General features: G+C 43.1%; 1 protein-coding gene across 1 annotated transcript; it reads right to left on the bottom strand.

The window, feature by feature from the left end:
* Nucleotides 1–1766: 1766 nt before the first annotated feature.
* On the bottom strand, nt 1767–13515 carry Vps11 (VPS11 core subunit of CORVET and HOPS complexes). The gene is made up of 16 exons (XM_026403466.2): nt 13295–13515; nt 11547–11695; nt 11310–11445; nt 10615–10778; nt 9399–9646; nt 8478–8679; nt 7635–7786; nt 6584–6770; nt 5837–5983; nt 5534–5722; nt 5271–5432; nt 4558–4697; nt 4269–4471; nt 3969–4140; nt 2381–2603; nt 1767–2245 (listed from the first exon to the last, which is right to left on the bottom strand). Exons 1-16 carry the CDS (start codon nt 13479–13481, stop codon nt 2081–2083), a joined length of 2826 nt encoding a protein of 941 aa, XP_026259251.1. The 5' UTR covers nt 13482–13515; the 3' UTR covers nt 1767–2080.
* Nucleotides 13516–17583: the final 4068 nt, after the last annotated feature.

Below are 17583 nucleotides of genomic sequence, written 5' to 3'. Positions count from 1 at the left end.
TTTAAAATCAGCAAACAGGTTGAGAGAGATTAAAGGTCATGCCTAAAGACCTAATTACGTCAGGGGAGTGTCAACACCACATTAGTAATGTTGGTGGGAGGGGCTGGGGTTGTGGCTCAGTGGTAGAGTGCTGGCCTAGCACGTGAGGCCCTCTGCACCACTTATAAATAAATAGAATAAAGATATTGTGTCCAACTACAACTAAAAAATAAACATTTGAAAGACTGCAAGATAATACAAAACCAGATGTTATTTTAAAAAAAAGTAATATTGGTGGGAAAACGGCTTACTAGAAAAAAAATGCTTTTCCCACTAACACTACTAATAGATTAAGCACCCATGTACAAACCACCTGACAGCTATTTGCTCTTTAGGTAAAAAAGCTGTTCGAGGTAATGTACAGATGAAGAAACTGAGATTCTGAAAGTAGTCCCAGCTATTCCAGAGGCTGATCGGAGGATTACTTGAACCTGGGATTTTGAAATCATCTTGGGCAACATAGCAGGACCCCATCTCAAAAAAGAAAATACAAAGAGTTGCTCTAAGTCAAACAACACAGCTAGGATTCAGTCTCAGCTCAACTGATCCAAAAATCTATTACTGTGGCTGCAGTACTGCCTCTTTTAAAGACTACCTAAATCACAGTGTTACTAAATCACAGTGGCATGTTACTAGATCTTCAATTAAACATCCCACAGGAACAATTGTCTGATAGGAAGTGTACCCCAAATTATAAACGAATACCCACTGACATAAACTTCAGCTGACCACTTCAAAAAGGGAAAATGTTTCAATAGGGTTAAATTCCTGGTACCATTAAAAAAAAAAAAAAGCTATTTATCATCTAGCCAGTTTATCATCTAGTACCAGTATAGCAAAACACCAGCCTACATATAATGAAGGCAGGTTGGACTCAAGGCTCTTCTCTGAATTTGCTTCCTGCTTGAGTATTTTTCCCAAACATGAGCTAAGAAGACCAGTAACACTAAAGATCAAGCTGTTTAGGCTAGCACACTTGTAACCCCAGCAATTTGGGAGGCTGAGGCAGAAGAATCACAAGTCCAAGGCCAGCCTCAGAAACTTAGCTAGGCCCTAAGCAACTTAGACCCTGTCTCACAATTTTAAAAATGGGCTGAAGAGGGTCTGGGTTTGTGGCTCAGCGGTAGAGCACACATCTAATGCGTGTGAGGCACTGAATTCGATCCTCAGCACCACATATGAATAAATAAGAAATAAAGGTATTGGGTCCACCTACAACTAAAAAAAAAAATTTTTTTAAATGGGCCAAGGATGTGGCTCAGTGGTTGAGTGCCCTTGGCTTCAATCCCCAATACCCCACCCCCACCCCCAAAAAAAGAGCTCTTTTGGGTGCCTTAGTTGAAACTTGGTCATTAGGCCTTTTTTTCCTTTTGGTACTAGATGTAGTTCAGGGGCATTTTGCCACTGAACTACATCTCCAGCCCTTTTTATTTTGAGACAGGTTCTGGATAAGTTGCTTAGGGCCTTGAACTTGCAATCCTGCCCCAACCTCCTGAGTTCCTGGGATTTTTTTTTATGCCTCCCTGCCAGCACATTATTGCCTTTTGAAGAGCTTCTACAGTAAGTTGAACTGTGCTCAATGCCCCAGGCCCCATTGACTGCTGAGATAAGGGTGAACCAACATAATCTCCAAGTCTGTAGGAAGGGAACTGGACTCCAAAACAGAGGAAAGTATGTAATACACAGTTAAAAATCCAGAAAGTTCCCAAAAAAAGATGTTTCAACTCTCAAATCATTATATTCTTTTATTTATAGACTCAGAGCAGGGACCCAAGCACAGCCTGGTGCTCTTGAACAGAGAATAAAGCAGCTATTGTCCATACTCAGAGGTTGCTGAGGTGCCCTCCCCCATTAGTCTGGATTAATCTATTCTGCTAGTCAACAGGAAGGACAGCAGGCTGGCAAAAGGGGCATGAAAAGAAAGTCCCCTCAGATCATGAGGGCAATGGCATCAAATCAGAGTGGAGCCATGGGCACTTCTGCTCCCTTCTGTGCAACCATGGCCCATATCCACCATGCCACAGGCTTTCCCAAGAGCTACTTAAGTTCCCCTCTTGGAGTGCATCAGCAGATCCCGTTGCAGCCCCGCTTCCAGGCTGGGGGTCAGTCTGGCTGTGGGAGGGTCAGTCAGCAGAGTCAATTTATTGAAAACGCCTCTGCCAAAGTAGTCAGCAATCACAGAGAAGCTGTCGTTGGAGCACTTGAGCTATAGGAAAAGAGAAGTAAGAATCAGAACTAAAGTGCTTGTTTCCTGAAGAGAAAAACAAAAATGAGCCCTCCAGGACTCTGGGGGCTCTGTGCTGGTGGAACTTCCCTGTCCCACATGGCCACTCATCCCCACCTGGTGCTGGAACTGATCGTGGAGATCTCGTTTCTGTTCCTGGGCGCGGATCATATCCATGACCTTCCGGTTTTCAGGGAGGCAGGTGGGGCAGTCAGCATCACTTTCAGAGTAACTCTCAAAGCAGTGCTGATGGAAGGAATGGCCACACAGGAAGTGGACTGAGGGCAACTCCAAGGCACTGTTACAGATGCTACACTTGGTCTTCTGGAAAATCTTTGGACTATGGGAAAGGGATAACAGAAATGAGTGGCAAAGAATGAGGATAGGACCAAGCACCCCTCTGAGAGAGCAGGCAACTGGAATGGATCAGTAAAGTTCCCTATGAAGGACTATAAGCCCTGCTTGCTCTTCTTATCACTTAAAGGGAGTCAAATGAGGACAACTATCCTGGACTTGGAGGCTTAGCAAGTGCTAGTAACCCAGAGGGATAGTTTTACCGCTTTGAGTTTTCACTACTACTAAATTCCCTTTTAGGTAAACACTCAGATCTGACCCTTTCAATAAGGCCTTTCTGGCCTACTGAATCTAAAATTGTCATTTACCTACTTTTGCAAAACTAACTACATTTGATAAAAAGCTGTAGTGGGTCTGGAGATGTAGCTCAGTGGTAGAGCTAGCATGCACAAGGTCCTGGGTTCTATCCCCAGTACTCAAATAATAAATAAATAAATACCTTGAAATATACACTCCTGTTCCCTGCCCTTGTTAACTTTCTCTTAGAATTTACCACAATCCAACACACTATAATAGGTTGCCTATTAAGATGCTTACTGTTTGTCTCTTCCTCTATGATGTGAGCTCTGTAAAGGCAGGCCTTCTTGTCTATGTGGCCCATAACAGGGGCTCAATAAGTATTTGTGGTATGAAGAAACTTGTCTAAAAATATTTTACATTGTTAAAGGCAGAGAAGACTTGGGAATAATGCTTACCACGAGTAATTCTAAATTACCTACTTTCTGCATTCCACTGCCCCCACACACACACTGAGGATTGAACCCAGGGGTGCATAACCACTGAGCCACATCCCTCCCCAGCCCTTTTTTATGTTTTATTTAGAGGAGGGTCTTGCTGAGTTGCTTAGGGCCTTGCTAAGTTGTTGAGACTGGCTTTGAACTCATGATCCTACTGCCTCAACCTCCCCAGCTGCTGGGATTACAGGCATGTGCTACCATGTCCGGCACTTTCTGCATTTTCTAAAGTCAAGACTTTTACTGCAGAATGGCTTCCAACCACAAATGTGTTTAGAGAAGGTAAATCAAGCATAAACAGAAAGAAAAATACCTGCCTCAATTTAATATTAACTCCAAAGGCCAATAAATAATGATTTAAACAATAAACCATTCTTTGGAATTCCTCCATTAAAATAGATCTTCAAGGGGATGTGGTGTAGCTTAATGGTAGATACAGCATATGCCTGGAATGTACAAGACCCTGGGTTTTATCCCCAGCACTGCACCAAAAAAAAAAAAAAAAAGAAAACACTCCATACAACCCTCTGTTTGGAAAAAGTACATAACAGCACACTGTGAGGTCAAGGTTATCGGTTATCCCCTATACCCGCCTCCATGTATCCAGCTGCTGGTACCTTGCCTTGAGCTCCTGGATCTCCTGGCGGATGCGGGTGGTCTCCTCTCTGTACCGCCGTACCCGCAGCTCATCCTGTGCAATCTGCTGGCTCTGTTTCTGCAGTTTTTGAACCAGGTAGTCTCTGATGACAGACAGGGTGGCTGTAGAATTGTGAGCCAGAGTCTGCACCACTGAGATTGGGGTCCAAAAGGAAACAAGACAATGAACCAGCCAGTCCCCTCTGGATGGAGCTGAAGGACTCATGCTACAGGGCCCCTGTCAGCTGCCTGTTGCCCACCCATCCTGTCTTCCCAAGTACCTAGAAGAGGTGGCATGAGGTTCTTGCTCTCAATATGCTTGAGCACAGCTGCCACATACTCCTTGCAGTCCTCTTCCTTGCGGGCAAAGTAGCTGAGGGCCTGTTCCCACAATGAGGGGTCCTGCTCCCCATGGCGCTCACACACCGCGATCACCTGCCGGTACTGTTCATGCTGCATGTGGTAGTGCATAATTTGCTGGAACCTAGGGCAGGGGCAAGGGCACATCTCACTGACTGTCCCTGGAAAATTACCTGGATTTTCCTTTCCCTGGGAGTCTCCAAATCTTACAGTTTCCCTTGTTCATAGAGGTAAAGGACTCCATCCTGGAAGTCATGCATCTGGCACAGGACCAGCGCCTTGTCAAAGACGTCACAGAAGCGGCCACTTTTCAGCAGGGAAATGGCCTCTGCATGAAGCTTCTCTTTGATCTAGGAAAGAAGGAGGATAGGGCTGCTGGACATGAAGGGAAAATCAAAAAGTCTCCTGAAATAGGCCAGTAGACTATCTTCTTCCCTCAGTACAGTTTCCTCTTCACTGAAAACCATTTAGCCCTAGGGCCAGGTACTTATGGCATAAGGAAAGCAGCAAAAGGCGGCCACAAAGATGGAAGAATAGAGACAGCAAGAACTATCTTGGGCATGGTGTCACACACCTGTAATCCCAACCACTTGGGAGGCTGAGGCAGGAGGATCACAAATTCAAAGCCAGCCTTAGCAACTTAGCAAGGCCCTAAGCAACTTAATGAGACTCTGTCTCAAAATAAAAAATTAAAAAGGGCTGATGATGTGGCTCAGTGGTTAAGCACCCCTGGGTTCAATCCCCAGTACCAAAAAAAAAAAAAAAAAAAAAAAAAAAAACCAACTATCTTTTGTTTTTGTTTTTCAGTGCTGGGGAACCCAGGGCCTCATACATACTAGGCAAATGCTCTACCACTGAGCTATACCCGCCAGCCCAAGAACTGTCTTCTCTCTAACACCTTTGCATATGTAGCCAAGCCTCACCTGTGGATCCTTTTCATGGGCCCAGTTTTGCAGCCGTAGCTCAAGGAGGGTATCATAGATTCCCTGGGGTGAGTCTGGCTGTACTTCACTCATGTGCTCTAGAAAGGCTTTCAGCTCTCTTGGGTTGTTTGCAAAGATGGGGATGAACTCCTCAGAGTTGGCCTAGCATAGAGGGAGAGAGGGGAGTGAGTAAGTGGTCTTGGTACCCAGGAGGCCCCTAAGGTAATACCTGCTATCAAAAGTTGTTCTCCTTGAGGCTTTACCCTGCATCCTGGAGCATCCCTGTCTCCTCGGCCTTCTGGGCTTGGTCGATAGTCAGTACAAAGTCCCTTTAGCAAATGGGTTGTCTGCTCTGGTATGTGGTGCATGAGGATTTTGCCATAGCGTTTCATGTTGCTCTCTGCCTGCTCAAAAGGCAGCTTGCCGATATAGCGAAGGGCTTCCTGATAATTCTGTGAAGAAAACAGCAAACTAGTGCCCACTCCTGCCTCACCCACCAGGTTCATCATTCCAGAATGTCCTCACAAAAAGAACAGGGCTCTGCCTGAATCAAGAGCCTCACCCACCTTAATGTCCTCTAGCTGGATCTTCAAGTACCATTCATGATGTGCATGGTTCTCAGCCAGATAGAGGGCATGGGAGTAGTAGCCAGCCTGCCGGAGAACCTTGATGGCTGTCTCCACATCAAAGTGGACTTCACTCTCGCTCTTTGTCTGCCAAGGAGACAGTAGGCAAAATCATTTGCACAAAGGTGGCTAGGGAAGGGAGAGGAAATAGGCATCTTATGATAAGACACATTCCTCAAGTAATGAAGTCCATGCTTTGAAAACATGCTGGCCAGCCTCTCAGAATTTAATGAATGGCCAGAGGCCTTCCTTTGTCCCTACCATTAGAGGGATATCTCTGGGGACACGGGGCTTCCCTAATGCCACTTCATTGGGCTTAGATACTAAGGAAATTTCTTGCATTATAAAATAAGAAGGGATGGACTGGGGTTGTGGCTCAGTGGTAGAGTGCTTGCCTCACAAGTGGGAGGCACTGGGTTTGATTCTCAGCACCACATAAAAATAAATGAATAAAATAAAGGTCCATCAACACCTAAAAAATTATTTAAAAAAAAATAAGAGGGGAGAAGAACAAGAACTAGCCATGAATAACTCCTCCTCTTCCCCATTTATAGAATAGAGGGTGCTGGTTCCCAAGATAAGGGCAGCCCTTACCCTGTGTGCTGTTGAAAAAGAACAAGCCCTGGTAAAGGCACTTCGTGCTCAGTGGGGCCCTCTAGGAATCATCCCTCCAACATCACCCGGCACCTTGATGAACTCCTCCAACTTTGAGCTGTCCTTAAGCTTGGTATAGCAGTTCAGAAGCAGGGTGGTATGGTCAGCATTGGCCAGAGATTGTCGGTGCAGGGTCTGCAGATAGGCGGTCAGGTTGTGGATGCGCTGAGCATCCAGAAACTTGCGGATCACATATGATGGCTCCAACTTTCCAATGGTTCTAGAGAGATGTGTATTGTCATCATCTGCATCAGTATACTTCTCAAAGTAATATGCATAGCAGTCACTTGCAAATCTTCTTAAAATGCAAATTGTTTTAGTAGGTCTTGGGTGGGTCCTAGGATTTTGCATTTCTGACAGAGTCCTAGGTACTTGAGTACTACTAGTCAGCCTACCACATTAAGTAGCAAGAGGCTCCAGGGTACTGGTACTTAAATTTGGTGGACAACAGGGATTCAAGAGTGGTTGGGAATGAGGCTAGATAGTTTTTCAAAACCTTTTTTTTTTTTTTTTAAGGGGGGTTACCAGGGATTGAACTCAGGGGCATTCAACCACTGAGCCACATCCCCAGCCCTATTTTGTATTTTATTTAAAGACAGGGTCTCACTGAGTTGCTTACTGCCTTGTTTCTGCTGAAGCTGGCTTTGAACCTGTGATTCTCCTGCCTCAGCCTCCCAAGCTGCTGGGATTACAGGTGTACACCACTACACCTGGCTCCAAAACTTCTTATCAAGGCAAAAATTCCAAGAATTATTACCATGGGAAGAAGTATGGAAGCAAGAGACGAATACCTTTTTTCTTTAAAGAATCAAGTCAAAATGAATGTTATTGACAAAGGTCAACCTAAAGTTTAAAATGATAGGTAATCATCAGCTCAGCTACATGTTGGTCATATTATATTTGACCTTAAACATTCCATTTCCAATAAGATCTCTTATTCTCTCGTTTGAGGCATCACAGTTTCTATAGAAAAAAACAAATAGTTCCTGGTTGAGTTCAAGCTTCTCCCCTGAGCACAGGTTTCAGCTCTCTGGCTGCCTGAATCTGCATTTAGAGCTATTTGCCATATCACCACCATACTGACCGGATATATTGCTGGACGGCCCCATCATGGTTGCCCTTGCTATAGAGATGGTCTCCATACTGCATGAAGATCTGGGCCAGCCCATCGCTGTCCAGATGTTGGCTCTTGGCCAGGTTAATAGCCATCTCAAATAAATTCTTCTTAAACAGCATCTAGAAGGGGAGAGAAATTATAAAATTGGTAGAAGCAGCCCTGAGAAGACACCTCAAAATGTGCCCGCAACATATAGCCAGATAGTCCTGGAGTCCTAATCTGACTAGATCCTAGATGGAGCAAGACTTTCCAGATTCTCTCAAGACCAACAGCACCTCAACTGATAAGGACCTCTGCAAACAAAATGAACCTTGAGAGTAGGCTTAGGATCCCAAACATCACTTCCTTCCAAAGCCTCATCCCAGACCATCTACCTTTGTTTTTTCATTTGTTTGTTTTGGTACTAAGGATAGAAACTGGGTGCTCTACCACTAAGCTACATTCCCAGCACTACTTTTAAATTTTGAGACAGGGTTTCACAAATTTCTTAGGGTCTTATTAAGTTGTTGAGGCTGGCCTCAAACTTGCAATCCTCCTTCCTCAGACTCCTAAGATACTGCAATTAAAGGCATGTGCCACCACATCTAGCAGGCCATCCACCTTATCATAATACCCTAAGGACACCAAGCACATTTGGGACCCAAAGCAAAGAATTTTTGCTATGTAGCAGCAAAAATACATTTTTCAGTAAAAATGTGTAATAATCTAGGTGGAAGTGCAATCTACACCTGGGTCCAGGTGACTTAGGAAACCTGTCCTTGCAGCTGCTTCTAAGTGCCTATGTCAACTTTGGGAACCTGGTGGCCTTGCCTCCAGTTTGGTCTGTGTGTCCTTCTCCTGCAGTGCGTGGACCCGCCCATCCCGCGTCAGCACGTACAGGGAGCCCCACTCAGCAAGCACATCCACTATATCCTCAAAGACAGCACTATACGCTATGAACTTGTTGCACAGGTCATAGATGTTGAGAATTTGCTTGTCGGAGCTCTGAGAGTCCCTGCTGGTAAACTCTGATCTGCATAGGAAAGAAAAAGAACCAAGTATTTGGACCACCTCTGTCTCAGCTCTCCTTTGTTTTCCTTTCCCACGACAGCTTTGGTGCTGCCCATTCTACCCAAAATAAATCACCTTTGGCTCTTCTAGCAGTTCATCCTATAATATGCAGCACGGTGCTGGTAGCTGCAGAAAGAGAACATACAATCCTGTTCTCACCCTGTACATCTTATTATTAATTCAGCCATCAGAGTAGAAAATTAAGGACATTTAGACACCTACCCATTTAAAAAATAATCATCCAGTGCATGATATATGTGAAACACTGCTTGGTTCTAAATGAAGACAAACCATCTAACAGAGTGTACTCACATCATGCAGAAGACCCCACCTCCCCCTTTTGGTAGCTCTAGAAAATAACAACAAAAACGGTGTCCTGTACTTCACAATCCTTTCAATTCCTCCACTATCCAATCCCTTATATTGACTAAAAGATAAAAAAGAAAGAAAAAAAAAAAAACAATACCAACTCAAATTCTGAAGCATTCTAGTATACCAGGGCTATGTAGCAGCAAAAATACATTTTTCAGTAAAAATGTGTAATAATCTAGGTGGAAGTGCAATCTACATAAAACCAAAGTAGGGAGATTGGCAGGATCCTGGCATTAGGATTTTAAAAACAGACTAATTCTGGGGAAGAAGTCCAGCCCTCTCCTTTTCCCCTCTCCCTGGCATCCTTACTTGGGAGAAACCTTCCGGTCACGAGAGACAATGACAAGGTAGCCTCTAAACCAATGGGCAATGAGTTTATGGCCCTCAAAGGCAAAGCAGGGCCCACGTTCATCAGGCTGATAAAGGTAGACACATTCATCACCAGCCACAATGAATTGCAGATCCTGAGAAGGGTCACTTAGTGCTGAGCAGCGCAGACCACAACCATGGGTGTCCAACTCCACACGAGGGTAGTCCTTTCCAGAAACTATATAGGACTGTCAGAAGAAAGGAAGGGTTAACAATCTCCCTTTAAAGGGGTAGCAACAAAGCCTTCACAAAGGTATTCCTATCTCTAGACTGACTCTCACTTCTTTTCAGCTCAGCTGAAGACTTTGCCTACCTTCTGCTTAACTATCACCAATTTATGATTATTAATTTTTTTTCTGGTACTGAGGATCAAATCCAACTACATCCCCAGCCTTTTTTTCACCCCCTTCTGTACTGGGAATTAAACTCAGGGGCACTTTACCACTGAGCTACATCCCATCCTTTTTACTTTTTATATTTTTTAAGTTGTTAATGGACCTTTATTTTTATTTATTTATTTACATGCAGTACTGAGAACCGAACCCAGTTCCTCATGCATATGCTAGGCAACTGCTCTACCACTGAGCCACAACCCCAGCCTGTTTTTTTTTTTTTTTTGAGCCAGGGTCTCATTAAATTTTCAAGGCTGGCCTTGAACTTGTGAGTCTCTTGTCTCAGTCTCCTAAATGGCTGGGATTATAGGTGCTCACCTGTGGATATGCCTATCTGTCAGCCATCTATTAAATAAATATATAAGCAGAGATCATATTTTCTTCCTCTACATATATTATCACTATATAACCCAGGAATTATGCAAGTAAAGAGATATGTAATTATCTTTTACTGTTTTATCAAGAATATTTCTGGGAGAGTAGACCATTAAAATTAGGAGCACCAGGAACCAGAGAGGTAAACTGCTTATCACATGTCACTTAACAAATTAGGGGGGAAAAAATCATGTCTTTTCACTATAAACCCAGGGTTCTTTTTCTAAGTCTAGCTCTTCTCAGTCTCCCAAGTGAAGAAATAAAATATTAAGCTGGGCAAATGATTCAAGAATATGTATTGAAAATAAACTTACTCAGTCCTTGCCCTAGCTTCTGAGCAATGGAGAAACCCTTGTTGCCTGCCCCGATAACAGTGGCTTTGGTCATACCTGGACATTCTCTGTTGTTACAACAAACAAGTGAGTGGTCTTTCCTGCTTGGCGAAAGGCCAGTCCAGTAACAGGATAGTTGCCTTTGTGCAAAATCTGAGTCTTGCTATGTCGGTCCCGAGTGATGTCACCTTTGTTCAATGTAACACTGCCATCTGTGAATCCTGTAGGAGAGCAGGAAACAGCACTTCAGTGAGGCTGAAAAGATCAGGGAAAATGATCTTTTGAGGCACTTATTAGAAACAAACTTTCTCATACCCAACTTGCCTAATGGTTAACCTGAATGTTGGTACTCACTGACTCATTTTCTCTTTTGGGGGGTACCAGGGATTGAACTCAGGGGCACTTGACCACTGAGCCACATCCCTAGTCCTATTTTGTATTTTGTTAGAGACAGGGTCTCACTGAGTTGCTTAGTGCCTCGCCAAATTGCTGAGGCTGGCTTTGAACTTGCAATCCTCCTGCCTCCACCTCCCAAACCACTGGGATTACAAGTGCGCCACCACACCTGGCCTCACTGACTCATTTTCAAAGAAAAAAATTAAACCGCTTCCCATTCCAAATCTCAATATCTCAAAGGCCTCAGTTTGGTATGAAATAATCCCATTTAAACAATAAACATCATCTGTGGAAACAACTCTGAAGAAAATCTATAAAGAATCTGAAAGTGTTAGCTTTGCCTTCTTTCTGCTTACCGATGGCCATAAAGTTGAGATTTTCATGGACAGTCAAACAGGACACAACAGTTGGCTCTGTTCCTGGGATTGCAGGGAAGATTCGGGTGCATAGTGGATTGCCACCATCTCTCTTCTCCAAGTTCCAGATCTTTACCTGTGGACAGACCTCAGAAGTATGAATGCTAGTCTCCCTCCAGCAAAACAAACAAACAAACAAAAATTCCTGGATCTTCTTGTTCCCATTCTGAGACTCACCAAGGGGTTGATTCCCTCTTCATCCTCACCAACAGATGCTAGAATATTGTGCTGCTTCAATTGGTACAGGTGTGTTACCCGTAGTTTATAGGCCTGGAAACCTGTAAGCTGTAGGGAACGTGGCAAGAACCATATTTGGCCTTCCATATGTGCAGGGTAGTCAAGGAGCCGCCTTTCCAAGGAAAGATACAGTGGTCCCCCCTTGTCTAGTTTTGCATTAGTTACTGTGGTGCAATGAGAAATTAAGTATTTTGAGAAATCACATTCATACAACTTTTCTTACAATATATTGTTATGTTTTATTAGTTATGATTACTAATCTCTCTTTTTTTGGGGGGGGTGGTACTGGGGATTGAACTCAGGGGCCTTCAACCACTGAGCCACATCCCCAGCCCTATTTTGTATTTTATTTAGAGACAGGGTCTAAGTTGCTTTGCACCTCACTGATACTGAGGCTAGCTTTGAACTTATGATCCTCCTGACTCAGCCTCCCGAGCCACGGGGATTATAGGCATGAGCCACAATGCCTGGCATGATTGCTAATCTCTTACTGTGCCCAAATTACAAATTAAACTTCATCATAGGCATGTATGCACAGATATTACCCCAATTTTTCATTTACAAGGGCATTGAATGTGATATACAGTCAGAAGAAATTTTACTTCGAATTTTTTTTTTAACCAAGGATTAAACCCAGGGGTGCTTCACTACTAAGCCACATCCCCAACCCTTTTTATTTTTGAGACAGGATCTTGCTAAATTGCTGAGGCTGGCTTTGAATTGGCCATCCTCAGGCCTCAGCCTCCCAAGCTATTGGGTTAGAGGCATGTGCCATTAGGCCCAACTGTACTTAGAATTTTAATCTTTTCATGGACTAATGATATCAATATGATACTGTTAGTCACAGGATCACAGGGATGAACTGATATGCTACTGAAATGTACTGTGTGGATGAACTATAATAATCTGTGGCTTAGGTGTGTTAAACATATTTCCTACTTAAAATACTATCAATTTAAGGAGAACTCCATCATAAGTTGAGGAACATCAGGATAGGAAAAAACATAGTACCTATAGGGTTTGGCACTATTCAGAGCTTCAGGCATCCACTAGAGGTCTACTGTACTTATTTTTAGATGGGAACCCACACAACAACATGAACATACATCTTCAAAATTTTCAAATGTTTTCCCACTTGTCACTTAAAGAACAAAGCAAGAAACTCTGGTCTCATTTACTGCTTCCTCCACAATATTAGTCAGGGAAGATGACACCTTACATTTTCATCTTTTTTAAAAATTTTTGTTTTTTAGTTGTAAATAGACACAATACCTTTATTTTATTTATTTTTATGTGGTGGTGCCGGATATGGAACCCAGTGCCTCACGCACGCTAGGCAAACGCTCTACCATTGAGCCACAACCCCGGCCTACATTTTCATTTCTGAAAGGCAACTTGCATCCATTTTGAGGGACTGATCTTAAAATAACCTTGCCAAATTGGCATTCACACCCCTTTACAGATAAGGAAATTGAAGCCCAGAGAGGTTAAATAAATGACTTGCCCAGTACTGCTCGAGTGACAAGTTAGAAAATGGACTTCCTTCCTTCTTCCCTCAGACCACAGAAGAGGTCTGGGCAGCCATCTAGTGGGAAGTGGAACCAAGCACGAACCACTCTGACAGATTCTATACCAGCTGGATCTCTTCGGGGATCCGGGAAGGGAAGAGAGCTCGAGAGGAAGGATATCTCCAAAGACCAAGCTCCCTCTGCCTGAGTCGCAGACAGTGATTCCAGGGGGGAGGCAAAGGAACTTGGAAACAGTAGATCCAGAGGCAGGAGCGGTTCCGGGAGCGGCCCCATCATTGCCCAGCGGCTCCTTCACCAGTTCCTTGTCGAAAAAAACGAAGCGCCGCCACTGCAGGTAAGCCGCCATCTTGGCCGAGAGCCCCCGCCTCCAGAAGCTATGTCATGTGACCGGTACCAGTTGATCATGTGACCCGCGGCTTCCGGAAGCTTCAGCTCCGCGGAGTCTGGAGGACAGCCTCCGGCTGCTGGGAGAGTGGGCGGGCCGCTTGCTGCGCAGGTTGCGAGTTTGCCCGATTTTATGACTGCGCTAGTTGAAAATTTTAAGAGCTGAACCCTTCGCATTATTTATTTATTTATTTATTGGTTGATGGATAGATGGATGGATGCTGGGGAATCAATCCAGAGGCGCTTAACCGCTGAGCCACACCCCAGCCTTTTTTGGGGGGTGGGGGGGACAGGATCTCGCTAAGTTGTTAAGGGTCTCCATACGTTGAGGCCAGCCTTAAATTTGCGATCCTCCTGCCTCAGCCTCTCCAGTGGCAGGGATTACAGGCGTGCGCCAACGCACCGGCCCTTTCACTTTTTTTGAGCATCAGTTTCCTGCTCCACAAAATGCTCCTGCGCTCAGGAATTTTAAAAAATGTCATGCCTAAGTGAATTATGCTTTTGACTTCACAGGATTATTTTAGGGTACAATGAAGCAACGTATGGGAAACCAGTTTTTCAGCTGTAAGGAAGAAGAAATAGAAGTTTGTATCGGCCACCAAACACACATTGCAAACCATAGTCAGTATCTTCTTTTTGTGGCACCTAATGGACACTCAAAACATGTTTCTTGTTCTTTTTTTTTTTTTTTTCCTTTTATTTTTGTGGCACTCAGGATTGAACCCAGGGCCTCATTGCCTATTAGGCAAGCACTCTACCACTGAACTACATCCTTGGTCCTTTGAATTTGAGACAGTGTCCCGCTAAATTTTCCAGACTGACCTTGAATTTGCAATCCCCCTGCCTCAGCTTCCTGGGTAGCTGAGGTTACAAACCTATGCCATTGCACTTGGCTGAAAACATGTTTTTGTTTTGTGTTGTTTCTTGGTACTGGGAATTGAACACAGGGGCTCTTACAGTGAAGTACATCCCCAGTGTTTCATATTTATTTTTTTTTATTTTAAGATAGGGTCTCCCTAAATTGCTGAGCTGGCCTCAAACTTGTGATCTCTTGCATTAGCCTCCTGAGCAGCTGAGATTACAGGTGTGTACCACCACAAAGGTTTATTTTCTCTTCTTTACACAACAATCCCCAATGCAAGCTGGGGAATGTTCCCAATTCTGTCTCTCATCTGTCCCTGTGTCCTATTCAAATTCATATTACCTCCAGGCATAATGGTGCAGAAAAATTTTTTTCATAACACCAAGACTAAATACGAATTATTTATTCTAGTGTCATTGAGGACACATGCTACCACCCACTGAATTCTCACAGAAGCTTGCCTAATGCTTTCTTTGAAATGCTACCTTCCGGATCACTATAACTTAGTTTTGCCTGTTTTTAAACTTTATGTAAGTAAAATTATACAGTATGTATCCTTTGGCTCCTTTGACTCCATTTTGTTTGAATTCATTTAAGTTGTGTTATGTAATGGTCTTATTCTCACTACTGTGTAAAATTGCCATGTGTGACTCTAACAATTATTGATGGGCATTTGGGTAGTTTTCAATTGTTATGAATAAAGCTGTTACTAACAGTCTGTTTGTAAATGTATGTATAGTATGCATTTTTAGATAAAATCTTAGATTTGTTGGATAACAACTATTTTTGTTTGTTTAAATTCTCCTGACCCACTGGGCATAGTGGCACATGCTTGTAATCCCAGCCTCTTAGGAGGCTGAGGCAAGAGGATTGCAAGTTTGAAGCTAGCCTCAGCAATTTAGGGAGACCTCTCAAAAAATAAAAAGGACTGGGATATAGCTCAGTGGTGGAGTGCAGTGCGCCAGGGGCAATTCACAGTACCACAAAAAATAAATTAGTAAATTGATAAAAATAAATTCTTGTAATCCAGGATGTTCTCTACCTGATCAACATTGCCCTCAGCTCATGATGTAATTTGTATGGTTTATAACATATATATATGCCTTTACTGATGTGTTCATTTTACTTTTCTGTCAGTGTCCTGCAAGATAGCAACTTTTTCTTGGGTTTCTGCAATGTTATGTAAGGATATAGCTCTCAAATACTATTAACAAGTTATTCTGGTCAAGGAGTTAGCCAGGTATGGAGGCACACACCTGTAAACCCAGCAGCTGGGGAAGTGGAGGCAGGAGGATCACGAGTTCAAAAGCCAGCCTCATCAACTTAGCAAGGCCCTAAGCAACTCAGCAAGATCCTGTCTCTAAATAAAAATATATATATATATATATATATATATATATATATATATATATATATATATAAAGAAAAGGCTAGGCATGTGGCTCAGTGGTTAAGCACCCCCGGGGTCAATCCCCAGTACCAAAATAAAACAATAAAATTGAGTGAGTTCACCTGCCAAGGTCAATCTAAATCAGTTTTACATAAAGAATTTCCCATTGTTCCACAACTTGTTCTTGTGAAATTCTATCCTTTCTGGTTAGAGAACAAAACAGGTGACTCCCCAGAGCACTTCCACCTGCTACACCTCCCAGGGGGACAGAGTACCCAAGCTGAGAATTGTAATTGTAGCCAGACTGCTCCCATCAAGTGTATTCTGGGGGTGGGAACTCTTCTAGGAACAGGGAAGACTGAGTCTACCAATGTGCAATCATCCAATAGGTTTTTAGTAAGTGCAATAATCTATGAACATGTTTGTTCATAGCAGATTTTCCTGGCAGATTGTGACTTCTCTGAGGACAAGGACAAGCTTGTGCCCATCTATATACACCTTGAACAGTGATTGAATGACAGAGGCCCAATAAATGTTAAAATGCATGCTCTCTGTTTGAAATGAAATGAATGGAAAGAATATACCAGATAGTTGGCCAAAAGTAGAGTTAATTATTTTTGAGAGAGAATTTTTTAATATTTATTTTTTAGTTTTCGGTGGACACAACATCTTTTACTTTTTTATGTGGTGCTGAGGATCGAACCCAGCACCCCAAGCATGCCAGGTGATCGAGCTACCGCTTGAGCCACATCCCCAGCCCCAAGTTAATTATTTAACAAAAAAACAACAACTTTTTTTGTAGTTGTAGATGGCAGAATGCCTTTGTTTTATGTGTTTATTTTTATGTGGTGCTGAGGATTGAACCCAGTGCCTTGCAAATGCTAGGCAAGCACTCGGGGCACTGAGCTACAGCCCCAGCCCAAAAAGTAGAGTTAATTATTGAGAAACAATCTTTCTCTATGGAATTGAATGACAACTTATATGTCCATCATTATAAACAAACCCCATGCTATGGAATGTTCCACAGCAAAAACAATGAGAGTGAATCACACACTGACATGGAAGTCACTCCATGACATTATTAGTTTAAAATTTTTTCAAACAATAATTGTATAATGTTTTAATCTTTTCTGATGCTAAGGACCAAATCCTAGGCCTGTGCATGTGCTAGGTTAGCTCTTTGCCACTTACTTACATCCCCAACCTCAAATTCAGAGGAAAAGGCCTAGAAGATTCCTTACCACAGTATTAATGGCAGTTACCTCCAAAGGACAGAGTAGGAGATTGTGGTTGGTGTCAAGCGGATTTAGCTTTATCTAGAATGACTTTTTTTTTTCAAGATAACACTTCTGTGTAGTTTATGTGATTAAATTGTGCCAAGATTTTAAGCAAACTTCTCTTTATTTCAATTTCTCTACTACCTTACCACTGAACTATCTTAAAAGGAGCACAACAGACCTCTTGTGGTACTGCCAGTATGTTTCCTTTTCTGAGTATAGACATATGATCACTCTTTTCCCTCCTAAGCATCATTAAAAAGGAAGAGAAAGGAATAGATGAGTTCCTTAAACAAACTCAGGCTTGACAAGGTCCTGGTAGTGACAGCCAGGCCTTTCAAGAGAGAATTCTGGGGCTGGGGATGTGGCTCAGTGGTAGAGCTCTTCCCTTGGATGTGTGAGGTACTGGGTTCAATTCTCAGCACCACATACAAATAAAGGTCCATCAACAACTAAAAAATATATTGAGAAAGAGACACACACACACACACACATACTTCTGTAAAGTGAGGCCAGGCATCAATTGAAGGGGAGA

This window comes from Urocitellus parryii, chromosome 4, assembly GCF_045843805.1.
Source record: "Urocitellus parryii isolate mUroPar1 chromosome 4, mUroPar1.hap1, whole genome shotgun sequence".
NCBI lineage: Eukaryota > Metazoa > Chordata > Mammalia > Rodentia > Sciuridae > Urocitellus > Urocitellus parryii.
The sequence above is the reverse complement of the archived record's forward strand: the minus strand, read 5'-3'. Positions and strand labels throughout refer to the sequence as shown.

Excerpts from the sequence above, each read along its gene's own strand:
- Vps11 (XM_026403466.2), bottom strand. The coding sequence starts at position 13,481 with ATGGCGGCTTACCTGCAGTGGCGGCGCTTCGTTTTTTTCGACAAGGAA. Across the intron at positions 10,779-11,309 it reads TCTCAACTTTATGGCCATCG|GATTCACAGATGGCAGTGTT; the intron begins GTAAGCAGAAAG and ends GCTCTCCTACAG. Across the intron at positions 5,723-5,836 it reads TCCAGCTAGAGGACATTAAG|AATTATCAGGAAGCCCTTCG; the intron begins GTGGGTGAGGCT and ends TTTTCTTCACAG.